This window comes from Labrus mixtus, chromosome 6 (assembly GCF_963584025.1).
Source record: "Labrus mixtus chromosome 6, fLabMix1.1, whole genome shotgun sequence".
In the NCBI taxonomy this organism is placed as follows: domain Eukaryota; kingdom Metazoa; phylum Chordata; class Actinopteri; order Labriformes; family Labridae; genus Labrus; species Labrus mixtus.
Window position 1 is genome coordinate 9,925,701 of NC_083617.1, and position 24,072 is coordinate 9,949,772.

General features: G+C 39.5%; 2 protein-coding genes across 2 annotated transcripts in view; one reads left to right on the forward strand and one right to left on the reverse strand.

Annotated features, from left to right (window-relative positions):
- The window catches only part of gtpbp2a (GTP binding protein 2a), a 432,981-nt gene that overhangs the window by 247,064 nt on the left and 161,845 nt on the right, over positions 1-24,072 (reverse strand). The window lies entirely within an intron of this gene.
- Positions 1-24,072, forward strand: part of LOC132975398 (protocadherin-15-like) — a 204,971-nt gene that overhangs the window by 81,308 nt on the left and 99,591 nt on the right. Inside the window, exons 6-13 of the mRNA XM_061039911.1 lie at positions 1,457-1,612; positions 2,665-2,784; positions 2,912-3,022; positions 7,352-7,522; positions 11,506-11,614; positions 11,774-11,886; positions 16,492-16,698; positions 20,364-20,498. Of these exons, the coding sequence (XP_060895894.1) occupies positions 1,457-1,612; positions 2,665-2,784; positions 2,912-3,022; positions 7,352-7,522; positions 11,506-11,614; positions 11,774-11,886; positions 16,492-16,698; positions 20,364-20,498 (1,122 nt within the window). The remainder of the gene's footprint in view (positions 1-1,456; positions 1,613-2,664; positions 2,785-2,911; positions 3,023-7,351; positions 7,523-11,505; positions 11,615-11,773; positions 11,887-16,491; positions 16,699-20,363; positions 20,499-24,072) is intronic.

Genomic DNA, 24,072 nt, shown 5'->3' on the forward strand with positions numbered 1-24,072 from the left:
GCATGTTTCTGAATCCAGGATATGCTGTTTTTCATGCACAACACATAACCCATATACTCATAAACCCGATCACAACGACGATGCTCATTTTCATGCAAATGCACTGGCCGTCTCCTCTATCAGTCATTATGTTTGACACTGTCCCTTTGTCGTACACCTCTCATTCTTAACAAATAGGAGGCAATAAATCAAACCTGTCGTGTGAGATTAGCCTAAATTAGCATTTTGCCAATTTGACTGATAATAGCAATCATGTCAAAATCAGTTCAGTTCAGTACAATAAGTCTGTATAGTTTACTCTCTCGCTGAAAGTCTCTAACATAATCTTTCTGTTCCTTCATTTAAATGTTTGTTGTTGTTGATGCTAAATGAGATAAAAGAGTAGCAGGTTGTTTGTCTTATAGCTTGTAGCATGATAATTCATCCCTAGTGTTTAATATAGCAAGTGAACTGATGGATACAGGCACTGGTCTGTGTGTGTGTAATGTCTTCAGTGCAGTTCTTTGGTGTTTCCAGTAAATCTGCAGTGAATACAGATGAGTCTAAATGGTACAGTAAAGGATGTGACACGTGGGGTGCAGGGAGGTTAGCACTGGGTCTTGTGAGTTCTGTTGGAAATAAACAGTTTTCTGAGTGTGTGTTTAGATGGACTAACAGTAGTGACGCTATTAATGGAAATCCTTCACAAATATGGTCAATTAACGTGAGAAATGAACACAGGGACCAAACATATGCAGGTGGGAAGGAGAGCAAGATAGAGATAAGGCAGGGGGAAGCTAGCCAGGCTACGTAGCAATCCTCTGTGTTTCTAGATTCTGATATCGTCTGACGTATTGTATGCAACAACACAACTTTCTGTTGTCCAAGATGCATTTGAACACAACGTGGCACAACCCTCTGAGCTCTCTATTTGATCACAGTATTTATTATATTTAATATTCAAAAAGCCCAATCAGGCCACACAGTTGACGTAAGAACTAAATGTTAGCCATGGTTTGTTTACAGCATGCTATGCAGGAATGTGTAGCAACTGCGGGTGCTTCTGAATAATTTTTGGTCTGAATGAATTCAGAGCCAGGATATTGGTTAACACAAAACAAGTTCAGTATATTGGTTCTGTGGATGCTAGTAAACATAAGTTTTTGACAGAATCTCTCTCCTGCTATTTTAGCATTGAAGATCTTTTGTGTAGTGTCTTTGCTTTGCTGGTTAGTAGCTTATCTGCTGGAAGTATTAGAAAGGGGTAAAGGAATGTGGAGCTCTCTTTTTCATATCTGATCAAGTAGATTGATATTTTTTTTGAATGAAGAATATAGTTGGGAGAAATATAAATATTTCTTAGTACCTTATCAGGACCCATGCAACTGGTAAAAAGAGAAATCTAACAAAGATAAACTTTCAATGTCATACATCAATGAAGTGTTTCTTTCTTTCTTTCTCTTTTTCTTTCTCTCAGCCCCCACACTTAATCACCACCATCGTTGTCCTGGTCCAGTGCACCAACGAGCTGGTTGGTACAGTCATTTTTCACGAGGTCCGGATTGTTGTGAGGGACAGGAACGACAACACCCCTCGCTTTCAGCAGCCACGCTACTATGTCGCAGTAAATGAGGTAAAAATCCTGGCTTTGTTCTGCAATATTTCTAAATCAGAACTTCTTGTGCACCATTGTTGTGTTCTTTCAGCTTCTCTCAGAATATTCTGTATATGAGGATAAGAATTAGTGTTGTTACACTGTAGGAAGGCAAAGAGGCATGCCGTTCTGTCTTTTTGATTCTAACTGTGGGTCAATGAAGTCTGAAATTATCAAATGCAATACACAGCTCTTCCTTTATATCCACTAGTTGAAAAAATACAACTGTCAAAATGGTCTTGAGGACTGAAATGAGGTTGATTTCTGGATGCTATCTGGGAACTTCGCATTTCATGAAGCTTCTTCTGCTCTGTGGCTGACAAACACAACAACACACTAAAAGCTTCTCCCCTTGGAGGAAATGTGTAACAGAAAAAAGTATTTGCTCTTTTCCTCAAGTTTGTTCCCTTTGAAAATGTTTATACTCATGCAAGCTAGCAAACCAGTAGAGCATTGTGATATTTTTGTTGCAGCTTGTTCTGCTTCAGTTACATCCAGTGAGTACCAGAAAGGACAACCCTTTCCTTTCAAAACAAACCTGCATCACCTGCAAATAATTCAATTCTTCTGACTGCAGTCTTGTTTTTTGAGATTAGGTAACATTTCCTTGCTGAGTCTCTATTACATAGCGTGTTCAAAATTCCTGTCACATAGTGTTATCATAGGCATACTGTATGCAGCTACCCCAACAGTATAGTGAGTCATTCTACATTACCGTCAACTTCTCTCCTGAACAAGCAACGCTCGGTCCTGTGGACTTAGCTGTGGGCTCTGGGGAACAGCAGAGGTTCTCATACTTACTTTTTGTTATTCAGTCAGCATTGTGCAAGACTTCAAACTGCTGCTGACTGCGACATTTCCACTTTTTAAAATGTTTTTTTCTTTTTTCTTTTTCTTTTGTATACTAATGGTCTGAAGTGGCAGCAGTAATAGCTATATGCATGGGCTCTTAGCTGTAAGTAGATGTTAAACTCACAGGGGCTTTTTGAGTTGTTGACTTCTCTTTTTCCTGTGCTCATATATTTCTCCAGCTCACACCAGTTGGAACGACCATTTTCACCGGCTTCTCAGGAAATAATGGCGCCACGGACATTGACGACGGACCCAATGGACATATTGAATACGGCATCCTTTACAACCCCAATGACCCGGTATATGGACAAGTCACGCCATGATAAATACCCTCTACACCATTGTAAATTTCTCCAAAGATCCTGACTTATTTCTCACAGACTCCTTTCTTTCTGTCTTAAAACATAAACTCTCTCTCTCTGTCAGGATTCTAACAGAACAGTGGCTGTCGCAAACACCTTGTCAGGACACATTATTCTGGCAGAGAGGCTTAACTATGAGGAGAGAACTCGCTACCTGGTTTTGGTCCAAGCCAATGTAAGTAAGATAATCTGCCTTGACGCAATTGACAATCACATCCTATTACAGAGACAAGAACAATCACTTGGAATTATAGAGACTGCTTTAAGATAGTTTAAATCCTATTTATCAGATCGATCTCAGTTTGTACATGTTAAAGATAAGTCCTCTATGCACACCAAAGTTAGCCATGGAGTGCCACAAGGTTCAGTTCTTGGACCAATTTCAAAGCTGTTAATAGCCAGGCACCATCTTATCATTAAGAGCTAATAGTGCTGTATTACCCTTCAAGAACATTACAATCCCAGAACGCCGGCCTGCTCGTGGTACCAACAATCTCTAAATGTACTATGGGGAGGTAGAGCCTTCAGTTATCAGGCCCCTCTCCTCTGGATTCATCTACCAGTCAGGGTCCGGGAGACTGACACACTCTATACTTTTAAGAATAGGTTTAGAACTTTCCTTTTGGATAAAGCTTATAGTTAGGGCTTGCACTGGTATGTACCAGCTCCTAGTTATGCTGCTATAGGCTTAGACTGCCGGGGGGGAACTGGCACCTTGAGAACCTGTCTCTCCCTCTCTCTCTGTGCATTCACACCATATTACTGTAAATCTTCAAGTACTATGTAAGTTACTTACCTAACAATGAGAGGTAAAAGGTATTTTACCTGCTCTTTGGTAATATTATATAATAAAGAGCAAGGTCTTTGTGATTATCACAATCACCATTGGCTGAAAGTGTTGGGACCTGAAAGTACTCAAACACCAACAGATTTTAAGTAGGCTAGGCCTTAGGGGAAATAACTCTTAATGCCAGCAAACAGATATATCAAGATCTGCTTTGTGTTTCGAGGCAGCAGCTGCATTCACAATTTCTCACTTGGAGAGTGGAGTTTCAAGCACTCAAGGACCGGCGTCTCCACCATTTTTTGTATCTTTCAGATGTTTTCAATGATTTGAATACCAAGTCAGTAGTCAGCTGCTTGATGGGTTCAATCCCTTACACTGCATCACTTCTCTTGAGTTTAAATGCAAGGTCTGCTGTGTTTTCTTTTTGAAGAAATGTGGTCATGATTTAGGAAACCATTCATTTAAATTTGTGTTTAATAGATGATAAGAGGGATGTTTAATAAGTAATTAAACATTCCTCAGCTGGCAGTCAGCATAAGGACATCAGAAAAACAAGTTGTTTCACTCATATTTAACTAATACTACTTCAGAGATTGCTCATGGTCAGCAATATTACGCTGAGTGGATTCAGGGTAATATTCCCTCCAGGGTTTTGGTACTTCTTGTTTTTTTTTCCTTTTAATAGAAGTGATTGAAGCTGTCTTGAAGGCTCTCTGAGATAACTGTTTGTAGTTTGAATGTACCGCTGCAGTTTTGCATATCAGAGCAATTTTAATTATGTATTATACTAAAGGGAGAGCTGTTTTTTTTCTTCACACTCTGTTTGGGCAACATGACTGAGAAAATATTTTAAAACAGGTTATTCTAATGATTCAAGTTTGAATCATAATGAAGCCATTTTTCTATTATGTGTTTGTCCCTTAGCCTTGGCCATTAGAAAGCTAATGTCTGTCGACCTAAGTGGAACTGAAGCCACAAGCCAAGAGTATCAATTCAGTTGGAAAAAAAACGTTCCAAAACTGTTCTTTATGTATTGAGAATGTCTCTGTTTAATACAGAGCTGTGAGAAATCCATTCTTATTGGTCAATTACAGCTTTCTAATGTTGCTATTGCTGTAAATCAGACAGCTGCTTCAAAGAATTGAGTGCTGCTAGGGATGCAGCTCTGAACACAGAGTCTGAAAGGGTAAATAATGATAACAATCTGCAAAAAGCAGTCCAGTTTATTTGACCTTAGTCACTTTACGGTAGAGAGAAAAAAGAGTTAAAACGATGGAAAAGTGATGTTTTAATGAAACAATAGCTTCAGGCTATGAAATAGAAATCCACACAACTGAAGAAATCATTGTTTAAGTGGAACACAGTGTTAGATACAAGAGTATCTAAGGAGGAAATAAAGTGACTACAGTGACTAGGTCGAAACCCGAACAGCTGTTGCATTGACTTGTGCACCTTGTCTCACTTTTGAAATGTTAAGTTCAGTTTAAGTTATAAGGGTGAAAATCTAGAAGACTCAAGAGTCTCTCCTTGCCACGGAAACCTTTCCAACTATAGAGACTATGGGACTAATTTTTGAAATGGCATTAACAAAATTGTGCTTACATCAATAAAATTGTTTAGGCCAGTTAAGGTCAACATTTTTTGTCTTATTTGTGAATTCATATGGTAGGTAGCCATGTAATCAGTTTAGCATCAGGGCCCTGGATCACCCTGTCAAGGTTTGATTGTGCTTTATTGTACGACTATGTTAAATACTTAACTCTGATTGGCCTATTGTGCTAGTAGTGGTCTGCTGTACCTTGATAGCACACAGTTGTTAAGAAGAACAAACCATTACTATGAAATCCAGGCGGTTGCTATAGGGATGCAGCTCTAATTACAGACTGGAAGACTTACTGTAATTACATGATTCGGCAGAAAGAAGTTCAATTGATTTGACTTTGTTCTATTTACTTTCTGACTACAACGGCTGCGAAAGAGGTTAAAAAAAGACACAAAAACTTCTAGTTATGACAGAGAAGTCTACGAAACTCAAGATGGCACATGAAGTAAACACAGAACAGAACATGGTACAGAACATGGTATGGCTCGTGGGTGTTAAAATATGGTTAATGGAAAAGAAAATGTCAACAGACTCTTGACAGTGACGAGACAGAAAAAATCATTTGGATGCTGCGCTGGTTCATTTAGACTTGTGAATGTAGTAAGAGAGAAATGAGAAATGTGAGAAATGTGAGTAAGTACAGCTAGCTTGGCTCATTTTAAGAAGGCTGCAGAGTTAACTTTTGCTATGGATGGAACTGTAGCGGTAGATATTTTTGGCGTCAAAATATATCAAATTAACACACCTCCTCTACATGTCAGGCTCATGCCGACCCCTTTTGAGTTCCATTTAGATATACATACATTATACCTATGCACTCTAAATTACATAATACCTTACATAAAGATCATCTGTACACAAATGTACAGCAACCGCTTACATGATTCTTACCATTATGATCACTGGTTACATAATCGTTAACCCCGCCAAGCAGAGGCAAAATATAACACTCTATACTAGAAAGTAAAAAAGGTAAAGAACTGCTGGATGGAATGATTGTGCAGTCATCCCACCTCTATTCTCTCCATTTCCTGCATGAGGGAGCAACACACTCAACATTTTAGCCAGGCAAGAGGTCCTCCAGGGAGATTTCATTTTCTCTTGCAACGGGAACGTCAGACTCCTGTTGCAAGGAGAAAGAAAGAAGACGTGGTATTTACTAGAACTCTGCACCGCTTGTGTCAAGAGTTCAATTACACTGACAACGCAAATCTTTGAAGTGCTGTGCTGCTCACTTCTCTGGGTAACACTCTGGGAAGCAGCCGTACCATGAGGGGGGATCTTTAAGGATAACTGCTGTAAAGATATGTTTTGCTGCCAAGAATAATTTTGTAAAGAAGAAAAATGTTCAAAAGGAGTAGAGCTGTTCTGTCTGGTTTAAAGTGGTCTGATGATGATGTTGAATGTGCTGTTTTTCTTCTTCCATTCAAACACACGGCCAAGCAAGAGATTTTTCTACCTTAGTTTTTCGATGACAAGATTTCTGCCAAGGATTGGAATTTACGACAAAACATGAAGAAAAACACACCCAAACTAATCTAACAGAAAGCCTTTCGTTTCAACAACTTTAATTTGTGATACACAAACAAACCATTGGTGCACAGGCATTTTATATTTCCATGATGTGGACAAATTTTGACTAAATGCATCAAGACAATAAATGTTTTTATCAGCATTAAGGCGTGTTGTCAAAGCACATTTAAACTACTTTCTCTGTATTGATGCAGTGTGCTAAAACATGGTATTTCAATGTTCTGCTAGCATAAAAATAGTAAGTCTCCCTAGAGGAGTTTTTACAGCTTAGCCTGGGGTGGCAAAAATAACCCTACCATTTTATTTTCCAACACAGTTGCATTTCCTTTTGTAGGTAGTGTGCATACTTCCTCATGCACCCCCCCCCCCTACATCCAACCAGGAAATTAAAAACAGATTTATTTCTGACTGTGGCGTCCCTATTGTTATATATGGTTAAGAACAATTGCAGATATCTGTTTTTAAAATGTTTAATGATGTCTGGCCCAAGCAGCATGTAACCCCATTGCACGAAGCAACAAATACTCCCAAGGATTTAAAGGTTGAAATTGAAAACATTTGCTTCCTTCCCCATCTTCAAGGACCGCGCCCCGTACCCTCCCAACAGACGCACGGCTACCACGACTCTGACCGTGGATGTTCTTGACGGAGACAACTTGGGACCCATGTTCCTGCCTTGTGTTCTTGTGAACAACACCCGGGACTGCAACCCCATCACCTACCGAGTCACCATCCCTGAATTCACTGAACCGGTAAGAGCTAGTCGGACAGGCAGGTGTGAACACACCGCTGTTCCTCAAGGTCACTCTGACACAGTTCCTCCTCTTAATCATATGTGCATAATTGTAGTTCCCTGCATGCCGGTTGTGCTGTTATCTGTCTTCACCCGTTTGTATGTGCATTGTACCATATAATTCACAGTTTTGACACATTTACGCTTCATGGGTACATTCCTGTTTATTGTTCAAATATATCAAACCTGATAATAAGCCTTATTGTCCCTTGACTTCTAGTCGTAGTCTTCACACCTGGAGGCACACTAAGCTGTGTTGTTTTTTCTCAGTGTGGTATTTCCAGAGGCTTTTTCTGGTCTGTTGGACCAGCAATTAGAGCTGAAGGCTGAGTTGACCTGGGATGACAGATAAACACTGCTGGAGTTTATAGAAGAATAGAAAAATAGAGAGGAACATGGTGTGGCGGCTGTGATAAAAATTCAGAGGTGAAGAGTACAAAATATCCAGTAATGGAAATTAAACGATATCTGTAAACTGTTTATCTGTGTCTCAGGAAATCTGTATCTACTGTGTATTGCTTTGCATTCCCAGATCATTGGAATGAAGTGAAGTGAAGGGAGCAGTGTGCTAACATTCTTTTGATTGAACTAGATAAGGATAGAATGAACTAGAAGACAAATCCATTCCACCTTATGGTCCATTCTGTGCTGTATTGAGGCTTCAGACTTATTTACTTCATCAGACAGACATCATGCAGCACCATAAGTTGCATTTGAACCATAGATGTCTACACTTAGGATGATTCAGAAGACCTTTAGGACTTCTCATTCATGTGATTTAGTGTACAATATTGTTCTTGGGAACATTATTTGACAAAACAAACTCAACCCAAGGTCTACAGTAGGTTTTTTTTTCCTTTTCAAAGGTTTTGACTACGTAACACAATCCTTTTCTACAGTCTAGACTGGATTTAATACATTTTATTTGAATGTGGTTTGACTGCGTTTGAGTATTCTGGATTTGTACTAGACCTGACTGAATCTTGATTAGCATTGTGGTGTCATCTGAGCAGGAAGGTTTCAATCTTAAGTTGAAAGCTTTCTTATGTTAGACCTAGTTTAGTCATTTTCACACTTCACTTTCACCTCTAGTGTCAGGGTCATTTTTGCACGTTAGCTTATAATTCTATTAGTGTTGCCAAGTCATGCATGGAGAAATGATCAGATACACAGGAAAATACAAGTAGCAGAAGTCCATCCTATATGAATCAAATGTGCTAAATTTATATGATTTTGAACATTGGAGCATATTTAAGCTGGTCTAAGAAAAAGAGGTTTAATAACACATATGGCTGCAATAAAGACCGTAAAGATTGGTACACAAATGTTAAAAGCTATAACATAAGGCTGTGTCCTTGTATATGTTTTTTTTTAATGGGGAGCAGCAAAAGTCAGTAACAGTTGTTTGTCCATTAAGAGTTTTCGCATGACATATATAATTTATGATAAAAGGTTTGCAGACCGCTAAGTATGCAGGACCTGGCAGCATCAGCTGCACAAAGCAAAGTTTTTGCATGAGTGTGAGAAAATGTTGCCCATGACCCTGCCCCCTCTAAACGCTGTATGGTTTCGCTCCAAAAGTTTGAAAGTGATGTTACATTTACTTTGACCATGTGCGTACAATTTAATCGCGACTACTAATCGTATTGTCAGAGAGCAAAGGATACGATGCATATCATGATACATGTGTCACAGTACAATACGTATTGTGATACTTTGCAATACTCGACATGATGTACTGAAACATTTAAAAGTGGAGCTGAGAATACAGCTTGCTGTGTTATTGAGTCCAAATGGTTCAAGTCCAAATTTCCAAAATATTAGGACATGTGGTTTTCACAATTTTAGAGTTTTAAGATTTAATATAACAAAATAAAACACTGTCGATACCTGTTTCAATAACATGGCAACAAAATATAAGTCACCAAAAATTGTGAACTGTCTTGCTCTTAAATATCAACCTGCACACAATGCAGGTGCAGAAAAAGTAACAGACTTATGCAAATTCACCTATTTTAAAATACTCTCTCTCACTTATCACTAATAATACGGTGTAAGTGTGTGATGGTGTCTGTGTCTGCACAGTCTCTGGCCTCTGTCTGTATTTTTGGGTTTTCTCATCATGTTGTTGTGTTTGGGAAATTTCTGTGTGTCAATCATTGTAGAGCTCACTGCAAACACTCTGCAGGTCGCGGCTAAATGAGAAGGTAGTGATCCGGCTGTCTTTGTCTTGTGTTCTTTGTGTGTCTTCAACAGACACTTAACCCAAGTTATGCATCTTAATGACACGCTAAAAGGAATTTACAGATTTCGGTATTTGCGGAGATGTGAATTTGAGCGGTCTGTCTGTGCGGTGAAAGTGTGAGCTGCAGGTCTGAAGGAGGGCGGTGCAGACACATATAGCGCGCAACAATAAAGAGCGCTGCAAACAAAATCTATCTTCAGCTCCATCATATGCAGATATGTACAATTAAAAAATGTCAGTGTATAATATCAGTTTCTTAACATTTACCTTCCATTGTGCTAATCTTGTAAATCCTTAAACAGTGTACATTTAAAATCAAAACATTTCTTTAGGAATGGTCTACATAAGCTTTGCCAATTTTTGTCTTTTTTTGCCAGTCCTCCAATTCTGCAGTGTAACCATTATGCGAACATATCTTTCCACAGGGAGATTTGTCTTCTCATACAGTAATTGATGAGTGTATTGTAATTAACCACAATGGCTAGACAGGCATTATTAAGTTGATCTGTATTTATTTTTTTGCCCTGCGGGGGATATAACATGGGCTCTGGAGTCCCCTGGATAATGACTGCTGGAGGAGGGTATTATAGCTAATCATCATTGTGCAGAGCTAGGGGGATTTGATTTAGCGCACCTCCAGACACTGTAAAAGCAAGAGGGCTGGTTAGGGAGGGGTGTAAGGATTACTCCAGAGCTGAGGGATATAAATATACCCCCTCAGGGAAGGATTCTTCCTGCCAGAGAGCTGTTAGCCATGTGCCTGTCTGCGCTAAGGAAGTTTAGCACAGGCCTCTTAGCATATTCACACATACTGTATGAGCCATATGGAGGCATTTTGCATGAGGAGAGGTGTTCATAAATGTGATGTGCTAAACATATTCCCACTTAGCCATATGTTGGAGAGAGAGTGTAGGAGCAGAGTTGTGTAATTAGCGCTGATGGTGTCTCTGTATGCATGAGCAGGAAAAGCAGCCCACAGCTACACAAACAGATTGATGTGAAACTCTGGCACATTAAGAGAAATGCCAATGAGGAAAAGATGGCCTATTAATTAAGTACTCTTTGAATGTATCAGTGGGTTATTGATTACTGGCCTACACCAGGAATTAAGTTTTTGAAATGGTTAAACCATTTTATTTTAGTTTTTCAAGCCTAATATTCAGTGTGGGTTGCAGCCTTGGCAAACAGAGGCACCGCTGCAATCGTAACCCAGCGCACATCACAGCGTGTAGAAAAGACAGTGGCGGCAACATTATTAAGAGGACTACAGTAGCAGCAGGTGGAGCCGGGGCAAGCTTCAAGAACGGTCGATCACAGCTGCTCCTCTCATCCACTTGTAAAGCAGAAAACAGTTTTAATAGGAAAAGAAGAGAGTCCTGGGCAGATTTTCTACAGAGAATAATGCTCACATCTGGAGGAGCAGACTTTGGAGTATTATAGGGTTTTACTGTGTCCAAATATTCCAAAAACAGCACACAAAATATGTTTAACATGACAGATATTATGCCTCTTTCCTGTTTTTGTCTGTCTCACAAGACACTTTGATTCATGTTTGTGCCAGGTTTTCGCTTCAAATTTGTTAAGAGAACTATATTTGTGCATCTAAAGGCTAGATCTACAGAGTCAACTGAAAAAAGAGGATTTGCATGTGATTGTCTCACTGTGTTGTTTGCTGACCCCTCCACCCCCTGTTGCAGAGCAAACTAAACCCACTGAATGTGATCCCGCCGATCCGCGCAGTGGACATGGACAAAAACATACAACCCCCATCAAACAGACCAGGCATCCTTTACTACATCCTGCTTGGTAGGTTTATCACATTTCTTCATTGATTTTGTTCAGTTTGATGGTCTTCAGTTCGGTCAGCATACCATGACTTGACTTCTAAATGTTCATTCTGGTTTTCTCCGCAGCGGCGTAAAATGCACAAAACTCTGAATAGTTTTTTTTTTTTTTTTATTGCAGGTCATCCAGCTGCCCATGCCCAGTATTTCTCCCTGAACAGAAGCACTGCAGAGCTGCGTGTTCTGCAACCAATCAGCAGGGACCTTTATCAAAGGTTCACACTCATCATCAAGGTAAACAAATTCAATTAAACATTTCTCACTAATTCAGTCGTACACAAACAGCTCCAGTGCTATTTTCATTCTACTCATGGTAACTGTGTTTTTGCAATGGAGTTTTGTAAAAGTTTCATGAACATTTCAAGGTGGTTGTCAGAGCGTGTTGTTAAACCTGACCTGTGTATCTTTTTATTTAATGAAATATTGGCACAGACAAGCGACTCACCTCTGGCATTTGGCCTTTGCATTCTCAGTTGTCTAGAACTACAATGCTTCATTAGCTTGCTTGTTGTAAAGTCGGCCCTGAGTCACTCACAGTACATGGATAATAATATACATCACAGTATGGTAAAGAATAAGCGGTTTGTAGATTATGCAGAAACGTTGAGAGGATTGTGTTTTTCTGTACCTGTCATGAGTACACGATATGTGAACTGAAAGAGCGGTAAGACTTCAGCTAACCTCTGCTTTAGCGTGACTACAATGTGTTAAGTACCTTTTGGCTTCATCTAGTATGCATGTATGAAAACATTTTTTTTAAACTTGATCAAACATTGCAGAGAATTATGATAAGAGATAAGATAAGATAATCCTTTATTGATCCCCAGTGGGGAAATTCAAGTGCTGCAGCAGTAAAAGACAACAAGAAAAACATGCGTATGAGTATTAATAAAATTAATTAGGAATAGAAATAAAAAATAAAGATAAAGGCCAACTGTCAGCAAGGATATTTTTACTACCTACCAATTCTTATATTTGACATATCTAGTTGGCAGTATTAGTAGATAATTCATAATATATATATTTCTAATTTGTACACAGGAATCACCAAAAGTATGGTCATCCAACTTTGTTTTTAGTCATGGAAAAGTCATAACAACCCATGAGCCAAAATGTGTTTAAAACATTATTTACTTACATTCCTTTACTTATTGCATTACTTTACTTCTACTTCTCTTAGGGAAACTTGTACATAATGTTTTAATATCTGAAAATTGTTCTATGTCTTTCTTCTCTCTTATGAAATAAGAGATGAAGTGTGTGTGTGTGTGTGTGTGTGTGTGTGTGTGTGTGTGACTGGTTGATTTGTATTTTGCTGTCGCCATCATCTGTCCACGGACAACAGATGGAAATTAGCTAGCTAGCTAAATCTGGTACAAAGCATCTCTTCTCTTCTGATGTTTTTTTGTACACTGTCCCTGATTAAAATAAACGATTAAACTAAACTAAACTTGCTAATAAAGCTTGAATGTCTAAATCAGGAATTTTTCTCACAGTATAATTTTGATTTTTCCTGCGACCTCTGCACTTCATTTTAATTAAACATCTCAATTCTGCACTCATATATTTTTAAATTCTTGTGCCAAATAAAGTTTAACTCAAATTTTAGGAACTTAGGCATGCAACCTTAACTACTAAACGTAGATAACCTCAGTCCTGGAGGCCATTAACCTTATCTTTGGCTGCTTCGGAGACGGGGCTGAAAAAGATGTTATGATTTATGGACTTAGCAGGGTGATAGGCCGCTGCGCTCTTGTGAATCCCAATTTATAGCAGAGCCAGGGATTACCTTTGTGCTGCTGCTGGTGCAGAGCGGCAGTGCAGATGAACTCTCCATCCACCCATTACTAACCTCCAGACACCTTTTGAGTGCTGCGTAACGTGCTGTTTACCAGGACGGCTGCAGAGCAGAGAGATGAGAGGAAGAGCTGATATCCACCAGAGGAAGGAGGCGAGGAGAGATTGATCAGATGAGAGGCATTTTGCATTTCTGCGGGAGGACGGTGCATAGCTGGAGGAAGGAAGACAGTTCAAAGAGGGAGCAGGAAATACCGAGATGGATAGAGAATTATGGCAGAGGCCTTATCTACCTGAATCATCAAGAGGGAGAGGAACCATTGCTGAAGGACTCAGAGGGGCTGTAAAGTGAGAATTAGACTTTGGTATTTCGAGAGTGCTTGTGTGCAGAAGAGTGTACATGGTGGTGTAGCATGAGCATATAGAAAACACATCTGCTCTTGTTCAAAAGTAATGACTGCGCCTGATGGAGACATATTATCCAAGAAGAAGACAATGATGAAATGAAGACAAGTGACAAGGGTGGATTTGATGGAGAGAAAAAGTCTGATTAAAGAGAAAAAAGGGGGCAGCATGGAGGTAGAAGATAGCATTATAATGATGATGGAGTCAGGACAGGAGAATGAAGACTGAGTGATAAACACTGACTTTCGCTAGCAGTGCCTCTCCAGCAGGCTATGTGTGCTGTAGCAGCGGAGAGCAGGTCATTTAGCACTGCCTCCTAGAAAACAGGGACACCGCTAAAGAGCTAAATCACCAGGGAACTCTGTAATCCCACACCCCGTCTTTTCTCCACCTCTCGCACAAAAATGAGCGTGTGAATGTCGAGAGAAAGGAGAGAACATCCTGGCACACACACTCTTTGTCAATGACAGCAGCATTCCCTCAGTGTTACCGTGGGCAGATTGGATCATTGGGTCAGAGCAGTGTGGGTGCTCTTTTATTATCGCTCCAATAAAGGTAAAAAGATAGAAGATGTTTGGGAAAGATTGTAGCTGGTATAACATGGTGTGGACGACAATAAAACAGATATAAATCATTCAGCTGGATGTGTCTCCAAAAGGACCAACAATTGCACAATATACACACAAGACCGTGAAAACGAGATTACAGTGTTATTTTGGCCCCGTGCACGATAGCATCTAGAAGTACGGTTTCATTTTTTGTCACAAACACAAACCCTGTGAAGTTGACGCAGTGTAAAGTATTAGTTCAGATCTTGGCTTAAACTGATGACGCCTCACCCTCTAAATGTAAATCTGTTTCGTAAAGATCCCTGTGTGTGAGCCAATAGTGGTGTATGTCATTATCAGGGAAAAGATTGCAGTGATAGCTTGATCAGAGCCAATTTATTATATACAGCATGGTCTCACGGAGTCTGCGTCAAATTTAACCGTGATTAGTTGACCGTGTTCTAAAGTTTTTGCATGTTTCTTGAACACTTGTGTCATCGTCCAGCTGTGCTGGAAGAATAATGGGAAGGAAATGTTTCCTACTCATGATTGTGTGATACCGTTTGATGCACTGTGTGCTTGAAATAAACACCATCTGATATTTGATGCAGGTTAGTTAACATGAGTGGGTGGAATGAGCTTTGTTCGACCTTTCACTATGATCCGGTTGAAGTGCATGTGCTTTTTCTGCAGCCTTGAACATATCGGCTTAATTCTGGCCGCCGGCGAATGTCTCATGAGCCTCTTCTGTTGATACTGCTACCGTTTACAATCAGCAGCAGAAGAAGGAGGAAGTCTCGGCTCTGATATCTTGAACTCTGTAAATATATATCGTGGCCAAGTTTTCCTTTTTTTTCTGCAGGTCATTGTTTACAGTACTGTACATCAGGCAAATTTAGATGCAATATGAAAATTGGTGTCCAGAGACAACGCCTACGACTAGATTGTTTCCTGCACTCATAAACAGAATGTGAGACCAATAGAAAAGCTAAAGTATCATTTGATGATAGGTGATAGGTGATGGGCTCTTCCTCTGCAGCTCTGCACACAGATGTTTTTCCTGCATACAACCAAAGCTAGCTTGAATATGATTCGTCAATACTTCTTCATCTACAGACACAAACCAGAATGCTTCCACACCCGAAACTATTTTCCCTCCCATACAGATTTTGCCTTCATGTGTACACATTTTAGGGAATATTCTGTGATTGGGCGGCTGTGGCTCACTTGGTAGAGTCGTTTGGCCCTTGGTTCAATCCCGCTGCTATTGTGGCATATGAATGTGTATGAATGGGATTACTTACGTCTGATGGTCACTTTACATAGCAGCCTCTGCCATCAGTGTGTGAATGGGTGTGAATGGGTAGGTGTGACATGCGGTTTAAAAGCACTTTGAGTAGTCAGAAAACTAGACAAGCTCAAGTCCATTTACTATTCAACAAGTCAAGTGTGTTGAGTTCTGTGGCTGACATTCTGCAAGTTGGAAAAGTAATATAATTGTTACTGAGATGCAGAGTTTTTCATTGGGGTTTTATAATATCAGACTGTTTCCTGTTTCATTCCAGCTTTCAGGCCAAACAGGAGCAATGTATAGAAAAACCACACCGTGCAGATTAATTAGTCTGCAGAATGAGCAATGCAGACCAGGGCTCAATTACTAGTTAATTGGTTAATTCTAGCACTGGCTTAGTTAACTGGAAAATGAGCCTCCCTTTATCGGCAGTCACTCACTACACAGAGTAGTAGGAGCCACTAATTACTGCCTCTCCCTTATAAATGACGGTATTTGCGTTAAGTGCTCTGGTAATTACAGAGGCCTAATCCTAAATGGTCCCCTGATTAAATTTTGTCAATTTAGCGCTTTCTTATCATTGAAATAACGCTATGAGAAATTAAGTCTTTCTGTCCATGCGCCTGTAAAAGAGTTGGGAAGTGTGGTTATCTCATTATCTAAATTATCCTTCATTTCCAGAAGACTTCTTACTTGTAGTTTTATATTTCAGTTTTTGTAGTTTTATGGAGGCTTGTTGATTTTTTGACACATTGAATAAAACTTCTTGTCTCTTTTTTTTTTTTTTTTACTCTCCAGGCTGAACAGGACAACGGTCATCCACTCCCTGCCTTCGCTGACCTCATTATCGAAATCCTGGATGAGAACAACCAGGCGCCATATTTCCAGTTTGCCACCTATCAGGGCTATGTGAGCGAGTCCTCCCCCGTCGGCACGACTATCTCAGCCAGTGCTAACCTCACTGCTCCCCTGGGAATCATCGCTCTGGATAACGACATCGAGGAGGTACAAAGAAAGGGGCCTAAATCAGACTATACTCACTGTCCTCACCCCCCGCTCATGCATGTCTGCACACAGACACAAGGCGCTTGAGTGCATTGAGTGAATATTGATACCACATTTATTTATATGTTTGTGTTGTGTGTCCACAAAAACGTCATGACTCATTTTCCCTGCTGTAATTGTGTCCTTGTTGTAGCTGGATCCTGGCAATACACCTGTAGGTAAAGGGGTGGATTTTGAATGCTTATACATACATTAACACACGCACACACACACACACACACACACACACACACACACACACACACACACACACACACACACACACACTCTGACGTAGGGATGTCCTGATCAAGTTCTTTGCTACTAAGCTCTGCTGGTTTATCGAGGATCTTCTAATACACAGGTTAATCCAGTATTGTATTCCTGCAGAATAAAGTGATGCTGAGTGCTAGGGATCATCACACAGTTTGAGTCAAGGGTCGGAAAAAACAAATAAATAAATACATGTTTTTTTTGCTCCATGCATCCCAATGTATCGCGCACAAGGTTTTCTACATAACTGAACATGGCTACATTTTGATCTACTAAGCAAGCAGTCAGTTTAATTTCAACCTCTTCTTTATTTAAATAGTGCTCCAATATATTAGACGGCAACAGTCTTTCATGAAAAGAGCTATATCTTTGAAGAAAAAAAAAACGCATCTGTTTGAGCCACTTATTCCCAGCATTTCAAACAGAAAACATAAATCCTTCTGTATCCCCTGACAAATTAGCTATAATCTACAAAACACTTTTTTTTTTTCATTGAACTAGTTACAGTATGTATGATGCCTGTTTCGGATAACAGCTATGTGTGTTTCTTTGTTCTGGCTACACTAGCAGAGCATGTGTTGTGCTAGTTACAGGCTAAACTACAACAACAAGCTTTGTTCCAGGATTCTATCTTCAGTTTTTTTTTTACTCAGTATAGTGCTCTGAAACTGAATTTGTGAAATATTGGATGTGATTTTGGATAAAGTTACAAACCTTACATAATAGATTATCAGAAGCACAAATCAGCTGGTTCTAGCTACATATAAGCTAGCACTATGACAGTGACAGGGGAACAGTGGAAGCCCTATTTAACAAAGATGCCAATGAAAAAAATCAACACTTAGTAGCCTATTTCTGTGTAAACAGCCACATGTTTCTTGGTAAAAACATGTATTTATTAAAATAAATTCAGACTATTATTACATTTGTAGAATGGATCTCCATGTTGCATGATGCCACCATACAATAGGTGCTTATGTGCCGGTTTTACAATACAGATATTAGGTTGGATAATTGACATACAGAAGTCGTCTAAGTATATCTAACCCAAATCTAACTTTCCCCCAAAGTGTTTCATCAGCCTCTGCAAACTTTCTTCTTTCCAAACTCCTAAGTAGTTTCTCTCTGTGCATCCATGCGGGAATGTTTTATGCATCACACTGAACCAAAAAGAAAATATCAGTTCTTTTAATCTTTGCACTTAAGAGTCAAACACACAACACTCTGTCTTGTCTTTAATCTCTGCAACACTTTATTTGGAGTCGGCAGCAGTAAAGCTGTATTGCATACAATAGTGTTAAACTTTTAATCCATCGCTCATTGCCAAACTGTGGGGATTCATACAGATCACAGATCAACAATGATTCGCTACACCGCTGCTTAGCACTTTTAATAGCTTTAAATAGGCCTACTTTTATTTCTGTGAAGCCAATTCAATTAAGGGATTGGACCACTTAAAAGCTCTGCATCAGCGCTTTAATTGGTTTTCTTACAATATTTTGTACAGCAGTGTTGATCCAGAACAGTTGTAGGTGAAACACGTTTGTTAGTTGTTCAATGTTCCGGAAATGAACTCACTTCGTTCTCTGTATAGCACAATGTTACTGAAGTTAAACTGAAACTGGTGTTTGGTGTCGTATTTGCCATGTGTACTCAAAGCATTGGCAATATTAGAGTTTAGCTTCCAGTTTTTACGACCAATCTTTGTCTGCTCTCAGCTCTGTTTGGTTGCTAGTTCAGCTCTAAATTCATTTCATCTTCAGTCAATACATTCAGGTCTTTCAAACCATTTGTTTCATATTTCTGCATTTTTCAGCAATTTCTGGTGATAGATTTCAGCCTTCAATATTCATACACAATTTTCCAATATACACTTAGCCCCACTGTTGATTTGCTTACTTTGCTTAATGTTTAGTATTTTGTACAATTTAAAATGTTGCTGCTTAAAAAGTTAAAGTAAGTAACTATGAACAAAGGATCAGAATTGGACAAGCGTTGGGTAGCTAAGGTTGATTCATCATAAAAGCATTAATCAGCTTGATCCCCATCCTTCAAAGTGACTCAGGACATCCCTTCTGTTATTTCATCACATTGCAAAAAGGAAAAATCAAACTGAGAGCACTCATCACTGCTGGAGACGTGCTCAACATACAATTATAAACTCTGTGACTCTATTATGCAGAAAGAACATTTATGTATGCTTTCCAGTGAACTCACGTCACACGTTTCATATGAATGGAAAAATGTATTAATGGTGAATTAAATACTGAGCAGATCTCCAGTAATGACGGGTGTGTTTAGATAACTCTAGTTCTGATGTGGTTTTGTCCTAATGGGAGTGTGCGCTTGGAGTGGGTTGCTGTGCTGTGTTGTTTTTCTTCGACTTGAAATGAACGTTCTTGACCTGGTGTTTGCAGATGCTTACGTCAAACTCTGCAATGATTCTCTTTGAACGCCAACTTTTACTCTGTCAAAGGAATGCATTTTATGAATCGGCTTGTTTGCAGTTGAATGAAAGGTTGTTGTGTTTTAATAAGCCGTCTGATATTATTGTTGCGCGTTTTTTTTGTGTGTTAGACTGAACAACCGTGGAGAATGCTTTATACCCTTTCATACCCTCACTGCACTGATAGATTTGTACTTTCATGATTGAACGCACACTGTCACACACACACAGCCAGAACAAATGACTACTTCCTTTTAGTCCATCTTGGAAAATATCCCTTTACTCAGTCTTTGGAGAAGAATTAACAAATCAAAGAGGAGTGGAAACAGAGATAACAGAATCAATAAGCCACCCAGTCTTAATGTTTACCAAACTCTCTTAAAAGGACTCATTGATGGACGTGAATCGAAGCCGACTCGCAGCAGTGGACCACAATTGACTTCAGGTTTATTTGTTAACACAGTCCCTCCACAGCAGTGGTGACACATCTCTGTTAAATGGCTCTTCCAGCTCATGTAGCATGTTGACAGTCAACACAAAAAGCTGAAAACCCATATTTTTTAACGACTGCTTTATGTAGTCGATAATACCCTTTTAATGGAACAGAGGAAATAATTGTTGTACAATTTTTGTTGCAGATGTAATTTCCTCTTTTTATATCTTTATTGATAGCATCAAGTAAAAAAATAAATTGTTTATTTTTTTGTTCCATCCTCACTTCTTTCTCCATTGTTTTCCAAGACACACGAGGGACCTGCCAGCAGATTACTTTTTCAACTGTTTGACGGATCAAAATGTACTGTCTGATGGGTTTTCTTGGCCTCACAGCTGCTGCTTCAAAAGAGCAGATAAAACATCCACGTCGCCATGGTAACATGTCTCTTTTTGTGCATGTTTCTGCTGGAAGACGAAAGACCCCATGGTGAAGGTTACCATGGATGAATACACCACGATCTTTGGCCTGACCCCGACTGGGATAATCCGCTACTTGAGGCTCCTCAAACCCGTGGACCGGGAGCAGCAGATGGTCTATACGTTCACGGTAGGTCTTAAACTCTGTAATGTACCTGCATGACAGTGCTAAAACCCTGTGGCCTGCATCTCCAGTTCTGTGTCTTTTAATAGGAGTCATGGGGTAGGTCCTATACCACGAAGCGCTTGGAGACAGAAAGCTGACCTGACAGTATTGGAACATTGTGACCTTTATCATGTGACCACCTATCTATCTTTGTATTTATTTGTTCTTTATACCAAGTAGTTGTTTATAGGGCTTGGAAATAATCTAGTTGGAGGCAAAATGTCACAGGGACATAAATATCTTGCCTTTATACGGCAGTCTGAACAAGGCTGTTAAAAAGTGATGAGTACCTCCATCATTAGCAATGATATTTTTGTATTTGGTATTAGAAGCAGGTCCTTCGTTTCTTACTGTTGCTAATGTTTCTTTGAAATTTAACCAGTTTCGTTGTGTTGGGTTTTATTGGACTGTTGAAGGTTGTTAATCACATAGTCTCAAGCTCTGATTTTTGGTGTTATGAGCAACTGTAGCAAACAAATTTCACCCTGGGATTAATAAAGTATTTCTGATTCTGATTCTGATTTCCACAACCACTGACTTAAATGGCATATCCTACTTGAAAAAAGTTAAACTTTGATCCAATTCAGTGCCACTCATTCAAACAGAAACTGAATTTCGAAATGGGCAATCAAGACAAACTTTGACTCCATTTCCAACCGTCTTGACTTAAGATATTTAATGATTTGATGTTCTGATGCAATTTTTCTTCACACACACCAATTCCTGTACCTACACTTAAGTTTTGGCTAATACTGAGTGCATCTTCTATACTAATCCCAAAAGATATATATTATTATTATTGCGTATTATTTGTGGAAAAACACTGATTAGTGAAATTGCTATAGCTGTGTCTAATATTAAACTCTCTACCAGCACCACGCTGCTGTTTGTTGTCACAGGATCATTTAGCTGAATTGTGATTTTTGGCTTGATGCATTGACTGGAGTACTTCTATATCTGATATTGCATTACAGGCAGTATCAGAGGCAAATGTTGACACTGATTCCAGTATAGGAACAACTCTGTTTGATATGTTGGGAAATACACTTCATGACAAAGTATGACACGACTTTAATATCTAGTTCGAGTTCATTTGAATCTATAGCCAGAAACCTGTCAACGAGATATACAAGTACTCCACTGAGAAAGAATACATTGAGAACTGCATGATCTTAAAAACATGTAAGGTATTGTCATCCAAAGCTACCTTCATATCTGTATGATGCACTTATTGACCATCTTGTTGTACAATTGATTTATTGGGTCTTTCCTGCGTCTGTTACATTGGCATCAACAATGTGCTTTGAAGCCACTAGTTGTTTTTGGGCTGCTCAGTGGGTTGGCATATTTGTTTTTTCGGGTTAACCTTTTCTGTCCAGGAGGGTTCTTGTGAATTAGACAGAATTGTTATCCGAGAGAAAGCTCTGTGATAAAAAAAAATAATAAAAAAAAAGTTCCCTGGAGACTGCAGGGTTTGTGAACAGGACTGGCTTGGTTCACTTGGATTTTGAGGTGTACTGCTTGATTTGGTAGAGGTGCTTCGGACTATTATAATGGCAGGGTTTGTTTATCTTGCCTGTGGCAAATTGACCCTTTTTTGTCCTCTACCTCATCCATGTGTTTATCTGCTTACTTATTCCATTCATGTCCATTAAAGTTTTCTATACACTCTGGCATATAAAGCTCTTAAATGCTGGTTTTATTTCTTAGATGTGAGTGCTTTAAAAAGCTTTTAAGCTCAGGATCCATTCTGACATTCAGCATCACAGTAAAAGCTGGAGCTCTGTGTCTCTGTTTTGCAACGTGGACTGTTCGATACAGTGCACTTTAAGATTTCCATGGCCTCTTCAGCAGCATTGTCCTCTCTGCCGCTGATACCTTCTGTACATTCCTGTCTTCTACCGGACTAAAAAGTGGTGCTTATTGTCCACATAGACTCTGTATATATTAATGGACTAATGCTGATTGACATCAACAGTCGGATACTGCAGGGGGCTTTGGAAGCCCATTGATGGAGGTCACCATGCAGGAAATGCTGTCACACAATAACTTTTAGTCAACCTAACGACAGGCTAAGAGATGGAGCTGAGGCAGGTCTTAAGCCTCCTGACAAACAGCTACACCGCACATGCCTGTCAGTCAGGTCAGCTACACGCCTCATTGTGAGTAACCCTTATAATTCATAAAAGTAAAAACAGATGAGTTATCAAAAGACTCATCCCCCAATCTGCTGGTACAGACATATTGCTAATCAGACCTATTCCATTCTTTGAACCAGGCTGTAAACGTGCTAATTTCTGTTTTTTTTAATGGTTGTGTATGTGACTTCCGGTGCTTCTGCAGCCAGCCTCAAGCGGACACTCGACAAACTGCAGGATTTTGCTTTTGATGTATTTTTCAACACTGGAGGTTGATGTTTAATTTTTCAGTGCATGTCTCAGTTGTTTGCCAGAGACTTCCTGTACATTTCATGCTAGAAAAACTCTAAGGGCTTTGTAGTCGGGCTGTCAAACAAATATTTTTTATATTTTTGTTTAATTGCTTAAACTCAATAGTTAACCGTGAATAATCACCTATTAAATAGCTTGTTTGAAATGATATTTTTTTTGCATTTCAAAACAGTTTATGTTATGCTTTTGTATTTTATTGTGTACTGTTTTAAGCTAAGTTCGCTTTACAAAAGGCATTAGAAAATGAAGGCAATGCTGAAGTGAAAAAAGAAAATGCAGTTCTTAGAGTGTCCGCTTGAGGCTGGATGCAGAAGCCCCAGAAGTCACAGCCTGGAACACACTGTACAGAGAGTGAATTATATTATAACAAATCCATTTTGATTTTATGAACGATATGGGTTATGCATAGGGCACGAGGCTGACCTGATTGACAGGCAAGCGGGATGCAGCAGTTTGTCGGAAGGCTTAAAACCTGCTTCAGCTCCAGCTCTCAGCCGCTCATTAAGTTGACTTAAAGTTAGGCTGGCATGGTGGCTGCTGCCGAGCAGCCTCCAGAACCCCCTGCAGTAAGAGATGGGTGACGTCACTCAGGCTTCGTCCATTAATATTTACAGTCTACGGATTAATGGTGATGTTAAAATCTGTTTGGTGTAGATTCCTCATCAACCTTACATAAAGTTGGCTGTCCTTTCACAAACTTGCTAAATTAGCCATTGTTTGCTTGCAGTGCACAAATATGTGCATTGTGTTTATTTAGCCCTGCCATGCCACACAGGATGCAGTTAGCCATCTTTGTCCAGTTATTTACTTTATGTGCAAATGAATATGCTTCAACACAGCTGTCAACACTGGCTGTGTAATGGCTCGTGTTTCATTCGCGCTTTACTGTGACACTCTGACCTGAAGGACGTTTTTTAATCTAAAGGTGTTTTTCCTTCTATTTAACCTGCAACAAGTCATTACTGTGTATTGGCCCCTCAGGATTGCCAAAATGCTGGTTAACTGCAAAACAGTGATGTTCCTGAACGCCTCCTAAAGAGACACTGACAGAGACCTGAAGCTGCAGCTAACAACCCCGCTTCCCTTTT